At 41.8% G+C, this 23,343-nt stretch overlaps 1 protein-coding gene across 7 annotated transcripts in view; it reads left to right on the top strand.

Annotated features, from left to right (window-relative positions):
• Nucleotides 1–7,229: 7,229 nt before the first annotated feature.
• LOC104357036 (WASH complex subunit 2) overlaps nt 7,230–23,343 on the top strand; it is a 37,796-nt gene continuing 21,682 nt past the window's right edge. For 3 of the 7 annotated variants that reach the window (XM_042796486.1, XM_042796698.1, XM_042796561.1), the window contains exons 1-15: nt 7,286–7,474; nt 8,004–8,168; nt 9,784–9,849; nt 10,525–10,698; nt 11,353–11,446; nt 11,842–11,900; nt 12,719–12,784; nt 14,062–14,166; nt 14,692–14,779; nt 16,006–16,074; nt 16,446–16,558; nt 19,360–19,429; nt 20,230–20,286; nt 22,217–22,378; nt 22,995–23,128. In XM_042796486.1, coding sequence (XP_042652420.1) covers nt 7,355–7,474; nt 8,004–8,168; nt 9,784–9,849; nt 10,525–10,698; nt 11,353–11,446; nt 11,842–11,900; nt 12,719–12,784; nt 14,062–14,166; nt 14,692–14,779; nt 16,006–16,074; nt 16,446–16,558; nt 19,360–19,429; nt 20,230–20,286; nt 22,217–22,378; nt 22,995–23,128 — 1,542 coding nt within the window. In that variant the 5' untranslated portion in view covers nt 7,286–7,354. The other 4 variants (XM_042796293.1, XM_042796623.1, XM_042796366.1 and 1 more) reach the window with 4 other exon arrangements.

Below are 23,343 nucleotides of genomic sequence, written 5' to 3' on the forward strand. Positions count from 1 at the left end.
AGGCTATTTAAAAATCTTCTAGTTAAATTGATCCGCTAGTAAAACCTAGCAACGATCTTCCTTTATTTTAAGTGTAGTAAACTTAATGTCAATTTACACCTAGCAATAGATTTTAGTAGCAGTTTGGTAATAGCAGTTTAAGTAAATTCCCTCTCAGCTAAAGATAAACTGATATTCATTTTAAGTGCAACTAAATGTTTCTCTAAATAAACTAATTTAAATTAAACTCTAAGTTGGAGAGACATGGATTTGATGGATGGACCACTCGGTAGATAACGAATTGGCTCAATGGTTGCACTCAAAGAGTTGCAGTCAACAGCTTGATGTGCAAGTGGAGAGCAGTGACAAGTGGCATTCCTCAGGGGTCAGTGTTGGGACTGGTGCTGTTTAACATCTTTGTTGGTGACATGGACAGTGGGATTGAGTGCACCCTCAGCGAGTTCACTGATGATACCAAGCTGTGTGGTGCAGTTGACATGCTGGAGGGAAGGGATGTGATCCAGAGGGACCTACACAGGCTAGAGTGGTGGGCCCTTACAAACCTCATGAAGTTCAGCAAGGCCAAGTGCAAGGTCCTGCACATGGATTGGGGCAATTCCAAGCACAGAGATGGTCTGGGTAAAGAATGGATTGAGAGCAGCCCTGCGGAGAAGGACTTGGGGATGTTAGTGGATGGAAAAATATGAGCCAGCAATGTGTGCTCACAGCCCCAAAATCCAACCATGTTCTGGGAAGCATCAAGAGAAGTGTGGCAGCAGGACGAGGGAGGTGATTCTTACCCTGTGCTCCACTCTCATGAGACCCCACTTGGAGTACTGTGTCCAGCTCTGGGGCCCCCAACATAAGAAGGACATGGACCTGCTCGAGTGAGTCCAGAGGATGCCATGAAGATGATCAGAAGGCACCTCCCTTGTGAGGACAGGCTGATAGAGTTGGGGTTGTTCAGCCTGGAGAAGAAGGCTCTGGGGAGACCTTATAGCAGCCTTTCAGTATTTAAAGGGGGCCTACAGGAAAGATGGGGAGAGACTCTTTATCAGGGAGTATAGTGACAGGGTGAGAGGTAATGTCTTTAAATGGAAAGAGGGTAGATTTAGATTATATATAAAAAAGAATTTCTTTACTGTGAGGGTGGTGAGGCACTGGAACAGGTTGCCCAGAGAAGCTGTGGCTGCCCCCTCCCTGGAAGTGTTCAAGGTCAGGTTGAATGGGCCTTTGAGCAACCTGGTCTAGTGGAAGGTGTCCCTGCCCATGGCAGGGGGGTTGGAAGTAGATGATCTTTAAGTTCCCTTCCAACTCAACTATTCTATGATTCATTCTTACTTTCCATCAAAAAAGTTTTCCCTTTCAGATCCTGCACACCTAGAGAGCAGATGTCCTCATGGTGGATTAATATCCAATGAAAGAACAAGTGTTTTGCAAAGTTCACTAATGATTCCATGGAACATACATATACCATGCTGATAAATATTTGCACAAGTCACACACATAACTAAAGCTCATATACGTTAGAAATAAAATTTTTAGCTTAAATAGCTTTGAGGCCTACTAAGAAAAGTTGGAAAACTCTCACTAACTTCTGCAGCCTTCAGATTAAATCAAAGCAAATCAAGATTCAAAGCACTTAATCAAGTAAAGCATTGAAGTGTATCCTTAGTTTTAGCCATGTGGGTAGTTCCATTGTCTCCGGTGGAGCCACTCCTTGTTCACATGCACTCACTTGGCAAAAGGCTTTGCTGGATCTAACCTGTAACACAAGTTCACAGTCATTTTAGCTCTGTGTTGCTTTATCAACTATCATATATCAACTGATATGAGAAGTTTAATTTCTTGACCTGTCTACAAAAGTGAGGGTGTAGAACTATTTCACTAGTCCTGTGAGTTTCATGTTTCAAAGTTTTGCTAATGACTGATGTAGAAAACCATGGGACTGTGATTCAGGAGCGTGTTTATTCTTTCATTCTGATACTGACTTGATGAATGACTTTGGGTGGCTCCCTTAAGTGTATCAGAGATTTCAAGTTTCAGAGCTTATTATCTGACTGTAGAGGAATGCAACACCCAGAGATGAAACCCAAAAGTCTACTTCCCCCATTCCTCACACACTAGGCACTCCTACACCACACCAAGGGAACTTCAGGGTAATGGCCATCCTCCAAGACAATGATTTTACCATGAGAAATGAAATTCTGGGATCAAAGAAGGATCAAACCCACATGGTGGAAACCATGAGCCAATGAAGTCATGTGTGTCCAAGTCCCAGGTTCCTTTAGAGGATTAGCAGTTCTGCTGTGGATATTTTTATCTCTCTTAGGATTTCTAGTTACCTGAACTGAGTATATCAGCCTGGTTATTTTTATTCCTGCTTGCACAGCAACTCATTGCAGTAAGTAATTTGTCTCAGTACATGGCACCAGGGTCTTTTAGGTGACAGGGGTAATCATAGTCTGCTTATTTCTGACACACTGGTTATAATTAATTATTTTAAAGGAAAGCTGATTTTTAATGCCCTGAAATTAATAAATACACTGGTAAGCAAGTGGTATGTTCTGTGGTTGCATTAACCAGCAATTAATCCCTAGCAGGAGCGGAACTACCTCTGAGGGTTTCAAGCTCCTGTGCTGGTCCAGTGACAGCACACGTGTACTTGTTTTGAGATCCAGACACTCCTTTCTACACTGTGAAACCAGAGACAGAGACATCCTCAAGCCCTGACTTCACCTTGCCCCCAAGTCCTTTTACAGCCTGCAGATAATGTGGGTGCTGGGACTATCTCTTGGAGGCCGGGGAGTTCTGGTAATTGTGGGGCTTGGACAAGCACATCTCTCCGTATCTGTACCAAGCCAAACAACACAACCTGTGCATGAGAACAAGGAGTGGCAGGGAAAATGAAGAACAATACACAAACTGTGTTGATGTTCTTTTCTTGTATGATACAGAACCTTATATTTTAATTGTAATTTGACTTCTTTTGTTTGCATCCTGTTCTAAAGTTATAAAAACATATTTACTTTCTGATTTACTTTGTTAGCTATTGGGAAAGTTGGATATGGTATTCTCTTTAATTTTTTACCTTGTAAATATTTGTGAGTTTAAATATTTGTGAGTTTAAGCAAGTGCTATGTCTGCTTAAACTTTTGTTGTCACTTCCAGTGTTAGGCAACAGAAAGCAGTACTTCTGCCAAAGTTTTTACCCACAAAAAAAAAAAAAATACCCAGGATATCTATATTGCATATCATTACCCAGATTATCAAGAAGAGAGAATTATATTTAGATTTATTTTGACTGTCATGTCGAGACTCTAAGTCCTTCTCCATTGTAAGCTGTAATTTCTTCATGGACAAATGTTAGTGGGAATTTAGTAGACGCTTCACACAAACAGTTTTTTTAAAAAAAAAAAAAAGTAAAAGAGAAAAATCAGATCCCCCTCATAATCCTGTATGAATAAATAATATTTTTTGTTATTTCATAACTTGTGTGTGTGTGTTAGAAATCATTCTGTCTTTAATAGAGTTGCATACGGCCTAGCAGTGAATGGGTATAGCATACACAATACCTCCCTTAAAGCTGGCCATGTTGTTTATAGGGATATTTTCTGGACAAAACAATGTACTACTTGGTTTGAGAGTAGTCAGGATCCACTCAAAATGTTTGCTTTCAGCTCTGTAGAAGTTGTGAAGAGACAGTAAGATGCGATCATACATAACAAGCAGGCAATACTGGCCTTCAAATTACTTTCAAGGTTGCATCATCTTGCCTTTAGCCTTCTGTAGATGTTCTGCAGCTGCTAAAACTTCTTGCCATCCTCTGGGCCTGTGGAAATTATTGTGGGTACCCACTGGGAACCAGGTCCATGGCTGTCAGCTTCTGTAAGAGTGTAATTACTGGATTTCCTTCTTTGCTTTGCAATTGCTTCTTGTGCTGATGTTCACAGATGTTTCTTCGTGGACATAAAGAACAAGCTTCGTGGCTAAGAAAACCTATGCTTAAACTGGTGGATTAAGGAGTCTTAGTGTGCTCTTTGGTCTGAATAACTCCAACTGTTTGTAGCACCCCTCCCACAACTTTTTGTCCCCATTCCATGCCTTGGTTTCACTGGAAGAAAGCTTAGGAATCTAAGTTAGGAGAAAGCTATCCATATTGCTATAGCACAGAATCCCTAATTGTGACAGGATGAGGCCCCACTGCTCAATCCAAACTCTGCTAATTTCATTACTACAGTGAGGAGGCAAACTACAGACACATATTTATGTCTGTATCCCCAACTCAGCTGGGAAATCCCAGAGCCAGCTGTAATTTCAGGCATATCCCTGAATCCAAGCCTGTGTGTAAGCAAGTTTTCACACTAGAGCAACACACTTTAATCACTATTGTCTCCAGTTTTAAGTGTTGGCTTATCAAAACTAACCAGAGGATTTATGGTCTGACAGAAGTCTGGGTTAGTAAATTTTTAGACAGGGCTAACAGGCAACTTCAGAATAGGCAGTGGCTTTTTCCACATGGAGCAACACTGCAGAAAATAGACTGAAGTAGGACCAGGAAGAGATTCCTAAAGGCTTGTTTCTTCTTGCACCATGTCTGTTTAACTATAGCATTCCATTATGCTGTGCTAGTTCTCCAGAAACTGGAGGGCAGAAGAGAGCAGCACCTGCAGTACATGCTATGTTTCTCCAATCTGTCTTGTGTGTATCTACTTCAAACCCTTTGCGTCCTGTACTGTGGCCCACCTCTGCAATCCACAGGGGCCCTCCAGTAACCTTGGTTACCTGACCATACCTTAAACATGTTCACTGCAGCCTTTCAGAGTCCCACCAAAAGACTTCTGGCTCATTTTACACAGCTACAAACGCACAAGGCTGAGAAGTTGCATGAGGCTGGCAGAATTACAAGCAACACCTGTCTGCTGTAACTTCTGTCCTTGTGGCCATGCAGGAAAGAACTTGTCCCCCAAACTGATTTCGGAAGTACTCTCCCCTGCTCTGGAAGGTCCTAGGGAATATGAGCTGCACAGACACAGATCTCACGGCCACATATAAGCAGCAAGCAATGCCACAGAGCTAAGGCGTACCGGTAAGCATGAATATTAGAGAGTACAGGTCTATGCAGTCCTACATGTTCTGGTTCTTAATATGCAAATTAGTCCCTGATGACATATGTGATTTTTAATACATTTACATTGCATATTCATTTGGAAAGTTCTGAGGGGAACAGCAAGTGATTTTTATTGTTCATGTCTTCTCTGTAACCTTTAAAAGGAAACTCTAAATTCCTCTCTAAAAGGAATTTTAGGACTGAAATACTTTTTTGGAACCCTAACCATAATGTTTAGGCTGAGATTTCTAGAAAACAGACTTTTATTGTGCCATTCATGACCCTCTCTGCTCAGATTCTGGTGTATGTATCACAAATAAACAATTTCCCCTAAGGGAACATTTCGGTTTCATGTGGCTGTCTTTTTTTTTTTTTTTTCCCCTGTGGAAAGTAATCTGCAAGATCCCCAGATGTGAAGCTGCCTGATGGTAAGACCCTATGTTTTTCAGCATCAGTACACATAGAGCATACAGACCTCACATTTTGTAATGCACAAAGTTCTGTGCCAGTAGAACTTTGATTTATCAACAAAGCACTTGTTGGATTTTATTCCACAGTGAATATGGAAAGTAATTAAAGGCAAATTTTTCTGTGTTTTGAAATTTGCAGAGGAAGGATCTATGGCATAGGTAAAAGCCTTGGAGAATAATTTTAGATTAATCCCATCTGTGTGTTTTTTAACAATCTTGCTCAAGACATTGTTGTGAAACTAGTCTAGTCTAATATTGTTCTACCCATATTTTGTTAGTTTCTGCTTTATTGTCAGTATGCTAAAATTCTTTAAATTCTACTAGTCGGTCTGAGCCAGTTCAGTAATGATATCTTGCTAAAGAATAACAGAAAAATTTAATCAAAAGGAGTATGATGGTACTTTGCTTTTAGAAGTTCCTGTGTCACTAATCTAGCAATATCCTTCATGTAGCCATTAAAATCAATATATGAGAACTTTGAGATCTTAGACATTTTTTTCTTATTTAAATTAAGAACCCAAGTGAGAAGTAAATCACTCAGTACCCTGGTTCATCAAGTGGTCTTCTGTGGTATCGTTGTAGTCAAATGCAATAAATAAAGTCCACGTGCTAATGTAAAGGGCTGATCTAAATTGACCATTTCCAAGTAATTATTTAGTTACCAGCTAGAAGAACAGATGATTTTATTGTAATTTCCTTCCTGGATAATTCACTTGTAATTAAGAACATATGAAATAGTGGTATAACAAGGTTTTTAGTTCGTTGGAAGAAATGACTTTGTGAGGAATTGGGAAGTTAGAGTGGGTGTTTTACCTGTAAAGGCCCAGGGATAATTGACTGTGAATTCCAGTTTGGTGATTTGCACGGTGTATTTATTTATGTTAGGGTATATGGTGCTTTCTTCTAGCAAATCCTGGAATTCTGCAGTGGGTTTATTAAGACTAATCCAGTTTAAATCAAATGAGATTTTACCGAACTTGTGGAAAGGGTCCCTCTCTACTGGTAAGACTGGGCACTGGCATACCCTGCTGCAGTGCTCAGGCGAACTCTGCTGTGCCGCAGACGTGTTGCCGCGACTCGCTACTCCTGACACCCTCGACTTTGTTCCGGGTGTAGAGTAGGGCCCCCCTGTGCACGTTCCGTTACAAGCGGTCTCGCAGCCAAGGGTGTCGCACCCTTGAAGCAGCGGCAGTGGCCGAAGCCACCTCCCATCTGGTTCTTCTTCCCTCCCGCCCGAGGGACAAGGCCCTCGCTGCCCGCAGAAGGGACGGCGCGGGCACCCCTTGCCCCGCCGGGACCACGCTCACCCGGTTTAGCTCAACCACCCACTCGGGGCTGTGCGCCCCGACGGCTGCCTTAGGTCCGGGTGGCTGCCGCTGCCCCCCCAGGGCTTGGCCGCTCCCAGCAGGACCCAGCCGCCGCAGCCCCGTACGGCAACGGCGGAACCCCGCTGCCTTCCCCGCCACGCCCGCGCAGCCGCGGCCCTTTCGCGTTCACCCGCGGCGAAGGAGGGGGGGGGGGGGGGGGGGGGGGAGCGGCCCTCCGCGCGCAGTGCCGCGGCGCCCCCTGCCGCCCTGCCCGTGCGCACGCCGGGCGGGGCGGGGCGCGGGTCTCGTGACGGCGCTCAGCTGACCGCTGGGCGGGCGGCGCGGCGGATGGCGCCGGCGGGCGCGGGGGCAGCGGCGGCAGCAGCAGCGGCGCGGCCTGCGGTCACGGTGAGCGCCGGGGCGGGCGCGCCCGGGCCCGGCCCGGTTCTGCGGCCCCGGCTTCTCGGCTCACTGTCATTCTCCCGTAGATGAACGGGGCCCCGCGGGACTCGGCGGAGCCGGCGCCGGCGCCGGTGTGGGAGCGGCCCTGGTCGCTGGAGGAGATCCGTAAGGGCAGCCAGAGCTGGTCCTTGGCCTCGGACGCCGGGGTGAGCGGGGCAGCCGGGCCCGGGCCTGAGCCTGGGACCGGAGGGGAGCGTGGGCCGCGGCCCCCCTCGGGGCTTGGGAGGTGTCAGGCGGGACGGTGTGCGGGGCGGTGTTGCCGCCCACGGGCCCGAGCGGCGGCCGGGGGTCGCCTGGCTGCCTTGGGCTGGGCGCTGTGGCCGCAGCCCCCCCGGGGCCCTGCCGGGAGCCCCCGCGCCGGTAGCAGCCCTCCGGTGCCGGGCGGAACGCGAGGAGGGCAGCCCCAGTCAGGGCTCGGCGGTCGACAGGCTCTCCCGTTACTTTGACCCTCTGGTCTGGGCAAAAAAAGCTAAATTTGGCCCGAAAGGAAATGCAGGTTGAAGTGGAAGCAGAGTAGGATGGGACTTGATCCTGGGTGTACATGGGCGTGCTTTAGTCTAAACTGTGGTTATTTTGATGCTCAGTTGAAGCGTATGGTCAGTTCTGACTGCGTCATAAATGGTGCCAAAAGAAAAGAGTTGGATGCTGACTATTGCTTTCCTCTGTTGTAAACAGCTTCTGCATTTTCTGCAAGAGTTCTCACAACAAACTATTTCCAGGACTCATGAAATCAAAAAGCAAGTAGATGGATTGATTAGTGAAACAAAAGCTACAGATTGTCGCCTTCATAATGTCTTCAATGACTTTCTTATGTTGTCCAATACGCAGTTTATAGAGAACGTGAGTATATACTTGTACAGCATCAAGCTTGTACTTCAAACACTGGTGTTGCCCCTTACTGGAATGTGGAGAAGTGATTTGACTTTTTGGCAAGTCTGATGTTAATTTAGAGATGAAGTGCCTTTTAATTGCTTTCTGTTAAAGGGTATCTTAATACCTTCATGAGTGATGCACTATCCAATATTGGCAGTTTCGATTTTGCCTCTTTTGAGGTACCTTCTGTCCTTGTTTGTATGTGACATGGAGATCAGAGTTTTGTTTTTAGGACAGTGAATAAGTTGAGATCTCTGGGATGTCTTGCTATATCTTTACAGGTAGCACGAATGTAGCATTTTGCTGCACTTGGCTGTCTAAATATGAGGAATGTTATGCAATGCTGTAAATTTGCCCAGTGGTTTTACTTTACACTAAAAGCAGTCTCTATGAAAGGTGTTGGATTGCAGGCAATTGTCTGTTACATTTGGTCATGATGAGCATGTTTGTTGATTAAGGTTTCCACTTTATGAATATTGCTATTTTAAGAAGGTAAAAGCTGGACTTACAAGTCTGTTACAACACTGTATCACTAGGAACATGTGTATAATTAAGATGTGGAGCCTTAATAGTCTTTCAAATTTGTGGAAGGTTTTTTAGCACTGTGAGTGTTATTGGGTATTTTGTTTTGATCAGCATTGTTCTCAGGCCATGTGTGTCTCATCTGAAGCCATGATGCTATTGTTGGAAAGATACTGTCATAGGGCAAGATAATGGAAATCTGGATTTTTGTGGTGGTGGTGGGTTTTTTTCAGAGCTGCAATGGCTTTTCTGGCCTACCTTTGCTGTTCAGCATAATGATTCTGCTGAGAAAAGTTTGTACCAAACATCTTAAATCTTGGGTGCTTGAAGCTGTTTGTTCCCAAATTTCAATTCACAGAAATAGGTCCTCATTTCTAGTTTTCAATTTAGTTAATGTGAGAGATCTGTCTCTTCCCAGGGGATAACTGCACCTGTGTTTGAGAGATTTGGATTTAGGTTTGCAGGTTCAAGGGAGACTTTTTTTTCCCCCCTATGTCTCCTTGTAGCTGATCCTACAAAAGAGTGCTAAAAGAGCTGGATGGGAGGAATCATCAGAACAGATTGAAGGCTGAGGGAGAATGTGAACCTTTTCTGTAAACACAGGAGAAGAGTAAACACTAAAGAAGGAAGCTACTCAATAACAGAAAACAAAAGGAAAATAGCCCATGAGTAAACTTAGGTTTGACTTTGAAAGTTTCTAGAATAGCTTTATGTTAGAGGGGTTAAAACAGTGCTTTTTATAATATATTCAGGTCAGTCTGTGAAGAGGGATAAAGTGTCGACTTGTCTTTTACTACTGCAGTGACATTTGCAGTCTTGAACTACCTCAGTTGGGTTGAGAGACTGCCCGATAGTAACTTCAAGATGATGACTTCAGTGCATGAAGGAGGCTATGAAGATACTTGGCATCATCCATGCCTTCTTTTTAAAAATGTGTAATGAATTAATGTGTAATTAATTACACATTAACAGTGTATTTTATTGTGTTGGTGGTGACTGTGGTTTAGACCCTACACCATTATGTTGTTCTTACTTGAATTAATTTTGCTTGACTTTTTAGAGAGTATATGATGAAGAAGTGGAAGAGCCTATTCCCAAAGCTGATGTTGGAGACAAACCAGAGCAGGTAGTTAACTTAAGCTGCCTTGGGTGCTGATGGTATGTTTGCAGCTGTTGTCTACCTTCTCATTTTCAAACTTACTTTGAGGACACTTACAGATTACAAACCAAACTGTTTCCTTTCTCCTTGAAGTCTGTCTGTTGAATAGTGTATGTTAGTCAAACGTAAATTTGACAGTAAGATTGGAGGCTACTACATTGTATGATAACCTGTTAGGGCCTACCTAGGCTCAATACTATGTCCAGTACACAAGACTTATGTGTCAATTTTTCAAATGGCTATGCATGTCTTTTCAGCAAGAGAACTGAGGCTTTGGGCCTCCTTACTGGTTTCAGCGGTAGTGAAATGGGGAAGCAAAATCTGGCTGCAATTCCCAGTGATAACAACTCAGAGGGCTTTTTATAGATCTTACAGTCTAGGTGTATCATACCATAAATGCTCCCTTCAGGGGCTGGGAGCACAAATAAGATAGTACTGTGCTGGTGTGGTTGTTTAGAACATCTCTGTTTCTGGGAGCGATAAAGATGAATTAAATCAAGCAAAAAAGGGGTCTGAAGGTCTTTCTCTTACCTATAGTGAAAAATCTTTTATTGTATTAATGTTAAAATTTTGCATGCCTGTTGCAGTGAGATTGAGTCTTGAGTAAAATGAAATGAGAATGCGTTATTCTTCTTACTAAAGGAAAAGACTCGGGAACAGAAAGAAGCTGATCTAATCCCCAAAATCCAAGAAGCAGTGAATTATGGATTGCAAGTTCTAGACAGTGCATTTGAACAGCTAGACATCAAAGCAGGCAACTCTGACTCAGAAGAGGAAGAAAGTAACGAAAGGATGGAACTGATACTTGAGCCAAAGGTAGACCTGTTCTTGCTGGGACATGGGTTTGTGTTTGGCCTTTTTGGACTTGCTCTTTGCTTCAGTCAGCAGTATCACTGTGTTGATATAAAATTGATAGTTGCTACCTAAAAAAAGGATTCGATGGCTACATCTGAAGAAGTGCTCCTTGCTGAGCTATTCCTTTCATAGCCTACTTGTCTTGAAGTTGGCTTAGCATTAAGGCATGGCACCCTAAAGGGAGTTAGTTTAATGGCAGTGAACTTGGAAAGGGAAGCATCAATTTGAGGTGGAGTGGGACCTTCAAATTTCATGCTTTTTAGGAACAAAACATATCTTCATAGGTGATTTTTATTCTCCCAGTAATTAAGAACCCTAGGTGCAGGATTTAGGATAAGACTGATGCCTACAAGACTTTGCAAGGATGTTCTTCTGTTAGATGACACCTGAAAAACGAGGTGGGACCATACTGATAGAAGTAGCCCCCTTTGACAGTTTAAAAAGAACAAACCTCAGCTGGCCCCCAGTTGCATGCTGACTTGAAGCATGTGTCTGGTAGGACTCACCTGAAACAAGCTACTACTTTTTTGAATTAAAACAAGGGGTGTAAGACTTCTGTCTTTGTCAGCAATGTGTTCCTAGGTGTCAGAAAGACCCGATGTTGTTTCTTTCCAGGATCTCTATATTGACAGGCCTTTACCTTACTTGATTGGTTCTCAGCAGTTTATGGAACAAGATGATGTTGGCCTTGGAGATCTCTCTAGTGAAGGTGTGTGCTGGCATGGCCTCTTATTCTGAGAGTAACTAGTTCCTAATTTCAGTATTTGGTCTGTTTTAACTCACAACGTGGGTTATACTGCGTAGTGTTCTTGCATGTTTAGATGCACTGTAATTAGCTGGGGAAAAAAAGTGCATCATGCTGTAACTGCCACTTTTCTGGTATGCAGAGCAGTAGCTTCTCAGTAGCTTGTGCTCTGTGTATTAAAAATGCGGTGCTAAAATTTCCACAGCCTTCAAAGCTCTTCCAAACTGCTCTCTTTTCCACCCGATTTTTCATTCTTTTCACAAAGCCTTTAAAGTTGCTGTTGATATGCCTGGTGACCACCTTGCTCTGTGTACAGGTGTCATGCTTGATCTTAACTTTTCTGATTTCATTTGTAATAGAAGGATCAGTAGATAGCGATCGTGGAAGTGTAATGGACAGTGAAGAGAAGGATGAAGAGGTAAGTGACATGCCACAGAGTACCATCTGTTTTGCACAGGTATTCATGAGTCTTTGGTTGCGTGTGAGGCCATTAGCTACCTTGCTTTTTCATGTGAGGTCTCAAGATAATACTGCACAATGTCTGCTCCCTATGTTGGTTGTGGTAAATGTGCTTTTTGTTATTGTTCTTATGCAGTAGTTTCCTCTGCAGATTTTCAGAGAAGGAATAAAGCAGTATTGGCTCTAACTGCTATTACAGTAGAATACTTCAAACTGAAGTGTTTTATTCCAGTCAGATTTCACTTTGTGAAGCAAATCAGATTCTTACAAATAATTGCATTTATGGAGAACAAAATCTGTTGTAAATTGCAGTTAGAAAAAATGGAATGGAGATTAACAGGAGAAAGTTTAAAGGTTAAGTAGGTGTTAGTAATGCATCTCTAGGCTTTGCCTCAGATCTGCTGCATTGGACTATCAAATTTTGATACGTTTTGCTGGCCTTGGCTGGGATGTGTCTGCTTTGTAACTTTGCTATGGAAGCACTCCCTTTTTCCTGAGGAGTTTGCTTTTGCTGTCTTTGCTCAATTAAAGTTAAATCCCTTTTGAGTAACTTAAGTGCACTGTCAGGTGGATCTTGCTGTCTTTGCTAAATTAATGATTTTCTAGTGAGCTCCATTCATAAAGATGGTTGGTGTTGGGGAAACAATTTCTTGGTCACATCGTGGTGACGAGATATGAGTGTCTAAACCTAAGCAAGTCCAGAGTCTCTGAGCCCTCTCCTTTCATCACTGGGAAAAGTAGTGTGTGATACTTGTCTTTGGGTCTCTTATATTCCAGGAATCAGATGATGAATTTGGAAACCCTAGTGAAGATGACCAAAAGACGGTACGGTTATACACCCTGGTACATATCTGAAAGACTTTCCACTTGTGACACAGTGAGGATGCAAGAAAGAGGAGATAAGAACTCTAGACAATTAACTATTAAAAACTTTGGTTAAGCTTGATTTGTATAACTTTGTAAGGGAAGATTTTCCTGGCTAGATGGCACTGTGTTGTGAAATTGAAGCTGGGTTGGGTTTAAAGACATGCTTACAAGCCATCATTAGATGCAAAGCGTATGTGGGATGACATAACCTGATGCGCGTTTTCCTCAGGAATTACTTTGGAGCCATGAGAGTTCAAAGAATCTATCCCAGGAAAACTAGGTGCCTGTGGGATTATTTGGTCTATAATTAAAATTCTAAACTTGCTATGCAGGTCGTACAGAACAGTGCAGTTTGGGTATGACATGAAATCAAAGCTGTGAACAGTATTGAATGTCTGAAAAGTTTGCCCATTTGGATAACAAATGGAAAGGAAAAGAAATGTTTAGGCTGAAAAATTCAAGACTGACTTTAGTCACTGGTAGTAGGTGGTAGTAGGAGAAGGCATCTTACCCATGTTTAGATGTGCCACTGCAAAAAACTTTTATGTGAGGATCCTTAATCTGAAATGATTTAGTGCCAAAAGAACAATGTTTCAAAAACAACCCTTTTATAATCTATGTACCTTTCATAGGGTAACTTTGCATGCCTGGTATATTATAAGATGAGCAAGTATCCTTGGTTTGTCATGATTTAATTGACTTCTGGGTCCTTGCCTGTGCCAGCTCTCAGCTCACAATTCACTTAATCTTTTTCACCTTTTTTTTCTTTTTATTGACATGACTGAAGCCAAGATGTGGGTGTGTATTGTCTGTCATACTACTGTCCACCTTAGGAATATCTCAAGATGATATATTTTTTTACAAGCTGATCACAGTGTTCCTGAGTTGAGGCTAATACTACGTCTTTAGTGGAGAGGAGTTCATAAACTAAGGGAAACAGCACAGCCAAAGCACTTCAGGCTTGTGTATAGTAGCGGTATGCTCCTTGTGAGGAGAGCCTTTATGTCCTCGGTTGTGTCTCTAGTAAAGAAATGTTTGGTGACAGAGAACAGAGGTGTAGAGAATGCAGCAACTTGTTTGGAGCTAGAGGTACTCCTTCCTTACGTCTCAAAAGCTGTAAAGTACCCCAAACTGTGAATGTTTCCCTCCTTTCAGTAAGTTTGCTTTGAGTATTTTATCTAAGCAGATGTAGTTTTGTGCTAGCTTTGTATGCCAACTTCAGGAGAACACAACAAGGCATTATTGTTTTTTAGAGGACAGCACAGATGAGTGATGAGGATGATGACGATGGCTGTGATCTCTTTGACTCTGAAAAAGAGGAAGATGAGGATGGAGACTTAGATGAAAGCACAAGGCCCGTAAGTAATTGTTGTCTTCCTGGAGGGAGAGATTTAACTTCCCTTATGAAAAATCTGTCCTTAAAGGGATTATAATGGTGCCTCAGTTACCTGGGATGGGATCCTATAGAGAGGGCCTGTAAAAATCCTGAATGGTCTTTAAACATGGTTGTTTAGGCTTTACCCTTTTAAATTAGGGGACTTCTGCACCCTAAACTGGCATCAAAGCTGTCTTTAAAGGTGATTAAGAAATTACTTGTTGCATTTGTGTGTGGTAAATACTTCTTGCTTGTCCTGCTCCCCAAAACAAGATGACATTAAAAAATCATAAGGGACTAGAAATGGCTTTTCTTTTCTTGATGTATGCATAATCTCTTAATTCCTTTCTTAATAGAAAGCCATATTGCCTCTTCTGAGGGCTTCAGAGTCTAGACAGGATATTGTACAAGTGAGGCTGTAGAACACAGTATTTATAATTGCAATTGCATCAAGTTGGTAACCAGATTGTATATGAGGAATATGGTGTTATTTGTCCCTACTCCTCAGAAAAAGAAGAGGCCAACATCATTTGCAGATGAGCTGGCAGCCCGAATCAAAGGAGAAGTGCCAGTCAAACAGGATGAAGAGCGTTCATGTAAGTTAACTCTTTAGTTTTGATAAATGCTTGTGAGATAGTGGGGGAGTTGTGAGAGTTGGACAGGAGGTTCTGTGTAACAATACATGAGATTACACAGATCTGTTATTTGAATATGTATTAGATGAAAGCCTAACAAGAGGAATTAAAGACCCTATTTTCTGTTTGAGAAACCTTTTGGCCATAACTTACAGCACTGAATTGGAATTCACTATTATAGTGGAAAACATTACTTTCAGGTGAGACAGCTCACTCTGCAAGCACACATGTTGGAAAAGTTTTCTCTCCAATCTGATTCTATCTCTGCATGCAAAACTGCATGCTTGACCACATGTACTTCCCCTTCTTTCAGGTAAGTATGTGGAAACCACTGGTCACTGTAGTCTTTGTGAGATCTACAATGGAAAGACCCTCAAGCAGTAGATTGGTGCTTTCATGTGGTGTGGATTTTTTTTCCTCTCTTTGTGACTTAAACATACTGCATTTTGAAAAACTTCCTTGCTACTTTTTCCATAATATTTTATACTAAATACTGCATTTGCTTCTGTGTCACTTTCAAAGGGGGGAGACCTACCTCAAGTAGTTATTCTTGCAGCAAAGCAGCAGTTGAAAATAGCTGACTGAAATTGAGTTGTCAAGCATGTGTGAACCTGCTTTTGACCTATAGTTTTGAGAGCATGAACAGATGGGAACAGTGTGCATATGTGTTCTTGCATGGTTCAAACAATCAAGATAGGTCTATGGATATTGGAGTATAAAACCTACCGTCTTACCTTGTTCAGTTACAGAGAAAACACCCGGTCGTTGAAATACTCTTGTGATGGCAGGGCCAGAGGAAGTAAAACTGTAGCTTTGCTTTTGGTAGCTGAACCAAGGTATAATGTGCCTGGAGCCATTTGAGATGCTCCAAGGTTCTGCATGCTCTGTGTGGGATCTGTACCATCTGGAATGCTGTGTAGCGCTCTGACATCTCAAGTGACACTAGTCTGTGTGTGGGCAACTGTGTTGAACCCATAGTGCCTGACAGAATAGTGATATTACAATTTTAAGTGCTAATTTTAGAACCTCTACTTCATAGACTTGCTTTAGTGGGCTAATTCATATGAAAACACATAGGTCAGCTTGGTTAGATTATTTTTTTAGTTTTTTTTTTTACCATAGATTGATCACAGGCTACAAGTACAAGTGGACTATTTTATTTTTACTTTGAAATTTTCTTCCTAAAGCCTTGTCATCAGAGACCAAAACAAGGAAGACCCCGAAAGTGAAGAAGGAAGTTAGAGTTCCATCAGATGGTAGGACATCTTCCTCTTGTTTTTGAATTGTGGGCTGGATTGTAAGACACCACTTAGGAAATTGTAGCATCTACTCTAGAAACTGGGTGGGATATCAGTGAGCATCCTTCAAGGTGAGTGTATATACACATCTAGGTTGTGATGTGCATGTAAAACAAGGCTAGAAACAGGCTCAGTGAGAGTTTCTCCTTAACTGTGGTCTTGTGGAGCACCTACATACAACCCAATCTGTCTACAGCAGCTTCCCTGTATGTGTCATGTTTATAAGGGAGGGGATGGAATCAAACCAGTTTTTATTTTGGTTGTCTCTTCAATTCCTTTCCTGAAACTTGGTCAGTCCCACCATAACTCTTGGTTCTTTTGCTTTCTAGATGAAGATGATGACATCTTCAAGCCTCCTAAGCTGACTGATGAAGACTTCACACCATTTGGTTCTAGGGGTGGCCTCTTCAGTGGTGGAACAGGTCTCTTTGATGATGAAGAGGTGAGAATGCTGAAGAAGATAGAAATTGAGTTTGTCCTCCTTTTAAAAACAAAACAAAAGATCCCTACAAATGCCAACCTCTGGAAGGCAGGGAGGGGAGACAGCATTTTGTTGCTTGGTGTTGTGGTTTAAACCCAGCAGGCAGCCAAACACTACACAGCCATTTTCTCACCCTCCCTCACCCGGTGGGATGGGTGAGGGAATTGGAGGGGTAAAGAGAGGCTCATAGGTTGAGATGAAAACAGTTTAATAATTGTAATAAAACAATAACAGTAATAGAAAGTACAAACAGGTAATACACAATGCAGTTGCTCACCACCTGCCGACTGATATTCAGCCTGTTCCTGGCTAGCAGTCCTGAAATAACAGGATCCCGCAATTGCAATCCCAGAAGTGAGAGAGAACCCCCTCCTTCCTGGCCATCCCTCCTTTATATGCTGAACATGATGTTACATGATGTGGAATATTTCATTGGCCAGTTTGGGTCTGATGCTCTGGCTGTGCTCCCTTCCAGCTTCTTGTACACCTGTGCACAGGCAGGACATGGGGAGTTGGAGAGTCCTTGATCTCTTAGCAACAACTGCAAATATCAGTGTATTATCAGCATTCTTCTCATACCAAATCCCATACTGAATCCAAAACACAGCACTATTCTAGCTACTAAGAAGAAAAATTAACTTTATTCCAGCCAAAACTGGGACACTCGTTAATATTCCAGTGTAGTGGGACAGTATTGCTTTCCAGTGGAGAAACAACTACATGAGTGAGATACTTATGTTCCCTTGGCATAAAGCCTTCCCTTCTGCAGTGGTGCTGATGAGATATGCAAGTGTGGTTCTAGCATTACATTAGACAGGTTCTAATTCCAGCAAAGCTTACTCATCACCTCTCTTCTATCTGTGGAAATAAACCAAATGCCATACAGTTTGTTTATTTTAAACCAGCAGATTTCTATTAAAATGCCTGTGAGAATACTGAATTTTGTCATTCTCTCTTTCTCCCTGAAGTTTGAGAGGAAAGAGAACATGATGCTATTCCCACTTTATCTTTCGTATACCATGTCTGGACAGTGATGCTGTTGGGTTTCTTTTTCTCTGTGCTGTTAGAAGTTCCCTAGCAATTATGCTGTGATCTTTCATCTAGTTATTGTACAATTCCTGGGTTACCTGTGTTGGCAAGAAAAGTCCAACTTAAGCTTGCTCTTGTGCTATGTATCTAGAGCTGACCTGATGAATGAATGGCAGAGAATGCATTTCTGACATCGTTTTAGCATTATTTGTGCATATGAAAGGGGATGTCAGGGATACTTAAGAATCTGATAGTACAGCTGTGTAAAACAAATGGTTGCCTCTGATTTTATCATGCAGCTGATACTGGTAACAGTCAAGGTTAGTCCAGAATAGTAGCCAACTGTTGCCTGTGTGGGATGTTGTGTTCCTCATTACAACTAAAACAAAAGTCAGGTTTCCTTGGAGCCCAGGAGGCTATTAGACTGAAATTTGAAAGGAGGCCTCATGTACAGCTGACCTCAAGCTTACCATGCCAATCTACTACAATGTAGTCAACAAGCACCAAACAGGGGCACTGTATAAAGGGAAGAGGATATGTCTATGCAATGCTTTCCACTGAAATGCAGCCTTTATTGAAAAAATATTAATGTGCTTTCTTTTTCAGTGGCAGCCAACAGCTTAAAAAAAAAAAAATAGTGCAAGCCAGCTTTGCGTCGGTGCAAATTCAGATGAGGCTATCTTTAGAGCCTCTTGGTTACTTATTGCCAGGGCTACTTTCCTCATCCTGTAGACACAAGACAGCCAAGCAGATTTGTCTGTGATTGTTGCCTGCCTGCATATGCTTGTTTTTGGTTTTCTGTTACCTGAAAGTTAATCATCTAGGAAGGGTAACTTATCTTCACTTACCTTGCACAATGGAGGAGGCCTTGATGTACCAGAAAGCAGCCACAGTAGGTCAATAGACAAATAGTAACTGGCAAATGTGCAATTAGTCACTGACACCCCTGCCACAGCCCTGCGCTCGCCCACTTTTTCCTAAATATTGCTGCCTTCTTTCCACAAAGCTTTATACAAAGACCATGCATTTTGAGTCTCTAGGTAGGCAACCTCTGATACCCAACTTCCCATAAGAGGGAGGCTTTCGATAAATTAAGTGGTCAGTACTCACAAGATCTGGAGGTTTCCTGGAAATGTAGGCTGAGATTCTCAGGGAGGATTGGCACAGGGCAACTGCAACTTGAACACAAGGACATTTGTGGGAGTGTCCTGCAATGCTTTTGAGCTATCTCTTGAGTATATCTCTGCACCATACTGGTGTCTTAGTGTCTCTGTAGCAGCAATATAAATCATTCATCTTAACTATGTGAAGTTCAGGAAGTATTTTTATGCTTTTCCTGACCTGTTATTTCAAACCTTACTGTATAAGCTTCAATAGGAGAGCTTAGAAGGGTGCAATCAGGACCTAAATAGCTGTAGATTAATTAGTGTAAGCCCTTGAAGATGTGCAAATAAAAGATCATTCCTTCTTTGCAGTAAACAGACTGATAATCGGTGTTAATTAAATTTTAGAAGACAGAAAGCTACTCTTCTGAATGTATGCACTCAATTTAACACTTGAGTACCTAGGTTTCAGTCTGTATGTGCAGACATCCTTTTGAGAAAGGAGTGGTGGTTACCTCATCTGTCTTGGCTTAGAAATGGATGTTCTACATGGGAAAATCAGCAGCTGTCTTTTGCTACAAAAAACAAATTCACCACTTTCCTCCCCTTTGCATTTTCATCTACAATCAGAGTGATCTTTTTGCTGAAGCACCGAAAGAAGAGACAAAAGAAACAGAGGAGCAAGTCCCAGTAAGTGAAGGTAGGAACTAATTGTTGCCTCCTGTAGTCTTGTCTATACTGTGATTTATCACTGCTAGCAGCTAGACTATTTTGTTTCCAAACTAGAAAGTCGGGAGTAGCAGTTGTTGGCAAGTCTCTTCTGCTCCCCAGTCTTAATAGAGAACAGCTGTGTTTTCCTTGAATTTTAAATGTGTTTGTTCACTATGATCTCTTACACACTCCTACTCTTCTGGAGCTGAAAGGATGTCCTTGCTGATGTTGGCAGAGCTCTCTGCATGCACTCGGATCCTGCTGCTGAAGAGTAACTTTGCAGGATCCAGTTGTGGATTTGAGTGCAGTAAAGATTTATTCTGGCAGGTTAATGCACATCTTAGTTTCCCATTAGCTGCATATCTAGACCCTTAAGGAGTCTGAGCACACATTGTGTACTGCAGCAGCTTTTACTGAAGCATTGTATTTGAATTTTCAGATATGGATTGGGAGACTAAGCCATTTTGGTTTGAGTGTATTGTATTGAAGTGCTTTTGAAAGTGTGAATATGAACTACTGTAAATAGTCCTATGTGTAAATGTTTATCATGCTTATAAGCTTCAATTTAGTAGAGCTGTTTTGTGGAGTTTTAATGGAGAAAAAATAGCTAGACTGTTATTTATCTGAAAAAAAAAAACAGAAGTTCAAGGAGAATGAGTTCTGAGCTGTTGAGAAAAAAAGATGGAGCTCAGAAGACTTACTGGATTCCTGTTTCTGTGGTAGAGTTCTGAAGGCTTTGACAGCATAAAACAAGTGCATCCATTTGTATTTTACTTCCTATGATTTCAGTGTCCTCTACAAAGTCCTTAAAGAAAGTTCCTGCAGGTGCAGTATCTCTGTTCCCAGGTATGATTCATTCAATAGCAGATTGCTTCATGCACAAAATGCTCTTTTCTTTAAAACCTCCCCAGTAGGTTTTAAAGAAAAAAACTGTCCAAATAAAGCAGCACTGCATTGCTTGATCATATGCTTAGTGACAAATACAGGTGCTTCTACCATGCTATAAGCCTAAACTGCAGCATGCTTTATGGATAATCAGGATTCTGAAGAAGCTCTGAAGGTTGATGTCATTCATGGCAGGTGTTAGCAGCTGTCAGCTCCCAGTGTTGTACTGTGAACATTTAAGGCTGTATGTTATTTTAACTGATATCCTATATTTTTGCGGCGTGGGTAAATAAGACCAATTTTGTTCAGTTTTGATTAGGAGGATCTGCATACATTGAGAAGGATCAGATCTATAACTCAGATTTTAACCAAAAAAAAAAAAAAAAAAAAATCATACGCAGATCCCTGTTCCATATCAGACTTCCAGCTTAGCAATGAAAAGAAACGTATGTCACCACTCCTTGAATCAACTGACTTTGATTTCTGTCTCTGTGTAGAAGCTTCACCTGATTGAGTTACCTTAATTTTAAGTTTTGCCCTTTATTATGAAAGACCTATTTTTAGACTATAGCTTCAGTTAACTGAGCCCTTAGCCTGATTTTTGGAGTAGGACATATACAAATACAGCCTTTTAACTCCAGGATCAAAGATATACATCAGCAATGGTCATTCTACATAATTATAAGACTTGGTAGCAAAGTTCAAAACTGCAAATTGAGGTTTTCTTTATCCTTTGTTCTTTCTTGGAAGTACTGTTGCATAAGCAGTGAATTACCCATCATTTTAACAGTGTCTTGTTCTAGTTCATCAGGAATTAAGTTATATGTAGCATTTATTCAGAGTCTTCAGTTGCTACCTCTCAGTAACTTGTGGACAGGCTGAAGTCAACAGAGAAAAACCAACATTGAGACTCCTTTGCTATTCAGAATTGCTTGATGAACACATTCCCAGTAAACAGTTTGTTTAGGAACTCGAGAATGTTTAATAATTAATCAGACTCTGTGGCTGTATTCCGGTCAGTTCTGTGGTACTTATTGTGTGATACACTTTTTAAATAACAAATGGCTGCTATGCTGGTCAAAATTCATGCAGTCTTCTGGCTTCTAACCAAATGGCAGTTCTACTTTCTGCTAAACTTTCAATTAAAGTTTTGTGGTTTGTTTGTTTTTTTTTTTTTTTCCTCACCATTTCCAAGCATCCCTACATAAGAAGCAAAAAGGCAGGCTTAGAACCAGGCTGCCAGTTTTTACCAAAAACACTAAAAGTGTTTGCAGACAATATATGGACATGCATGTGTCACTGAAGCTGGATCATTTCCACACCAAGTGTAGAAGAAACAATTGTTACCAGCTTACTATAGTTGATCACTGTCATATTTGAAGTACACAGGAATCTCGGGACCAAACTGAGCCTCATACTGCAGTACTGCTAGTGGTCTGGCGTGACAAGTGCCACTTCTTGGGGGGACTCAGTCACCTGTCCTTCCCTTTCCTTAAGCACCTTCTCACTTTCATTTGACCACATTGGTGTGGCTTAGAAAAGTAGGTAGTGAAGTAGGATTCTGGTTTTGGAAGCCTATAGGGGCAATAATGTGGGACTTCTGCGTCTTCTAGTTTTAACATGGAACCTTGCTGCCATTCCTATGAGAGAGGAGCAGCTTTAAGGAAGAAGTGATTTCAGTGAGAGTGAATGGCCATCTCTGTGACTTCACTTTATCGGAAAGTTTCTAGCTAATGGTTTTGATGCAGCATTGTTGCAGGAGTACATTAAAAGTAGCTGTGATGGAAACTACCTTGTTCCACTTCCTATGGCACAAGTTCAGCTTTTTGGTAACTCTGACGATGATTTCTTTGTGGGTTGTGTTTTTTTTTTTTCCCCATCTGATCTACAGGAGGAAGCGATGTGTTTAGTTCCACTGTAATTGTGGAAAAAGACAAGAAATCTCTAGCACAGAGCACAGAGAAAACTCCTAAACAGCCTGGGAAAGTTGTTCTGTTTGATGATGATGATGATGACTTCTTTGTGGGAGCAACTAAAAAGCCTCCAGATTCAGGTACCTCTATACATATGCAGTGGAAGATTAAACATTAAAGGTCATCAAAATTCAAACTGATAGGAACCAATGAGTTACAAAATTCAAACCTTCATCACTGCTACTTCTGCTTGTTTTTTGGTTTATTTTTGTGGGTTTTTGGTTGTTTTTTTCTGTTACTGTCATTTCTTTTCCTCAGAGTGGTGTGGGACTAGTTTATTTGTACATTTTCTCCACTGACTCTTCTCTTAGGTTGCCCCTTCTATTGCTAGGGCAGTATCTAGACTTGAATCAGGGGAATGATACAGACTTTATTCACACAGTCTTGAATCCCTTTGCTCAGCACTCCATATTGGCAGGCTCTAGGCCTTTAGAGGTGCCAAGCCAATACAAAACACTGACTTTAGAGGTGCCAACTAACTCTACCCTAATGCTTGTCGACTGCACTGTTATCAGTGCTCTCAGGTAAGTGGTGCTTCACTTTGAGAGCTTGTCTATCTTTTTCTCTTAAAGACTCTAGATGTTGGTCATCTTTAAAAAGAGAGCACAGTATCTTTTGAGGCTCTGGTATCTCCTCTTGCTCAGTAGTGACCATTCTGTTCTTCTCATTCCCTATTTGTTTTGTGTCTTAATGCAGTCAAGTCCACAGCTGAGCTATTTGATGATGATGATGAAGGTGACTTATTCAAGGAAAAACCTGCCATTCCTCCCATGGTTGATAGCACAACTAAAGAGACAGAAAGCCATAGGGAGACAGTCATGGAAAAAAAGGTAATGTCATATAAATGGCTTGTATGGCTAAACTTTTAGGAAGAAGTTACTGCTGCAGCTGAAGTAGTCTTTCCATGTGCAACGCTGTGGAAGTGCCATATTTGTGAAACAGGACTAGGTTCATAGATTCTTCGTGACCCAAGTGCTTCAGTGGTCCTTAATTGCCTTTTGCCTCTCAGGCTTTAGGTTTATTTGAGGTTTTTGTTGTGTGGGCA

This window comes from Tyto alba, unplaced genomic scaffold (assembly GCF_018691265.1).
Source record: "Tyto alba isolate M040663 unplaced genomic scaffold, T.alba_DEE_v4.0 Super-Scaffold_1, whole genome shotgun sequence".
NCBI classification, from domain to species: domain Eukaryota; kingdom Metazoa; phylum Chordata; class Aves; order Strigiformes; family Tytonidae; genus Tyto; species Tyto alba.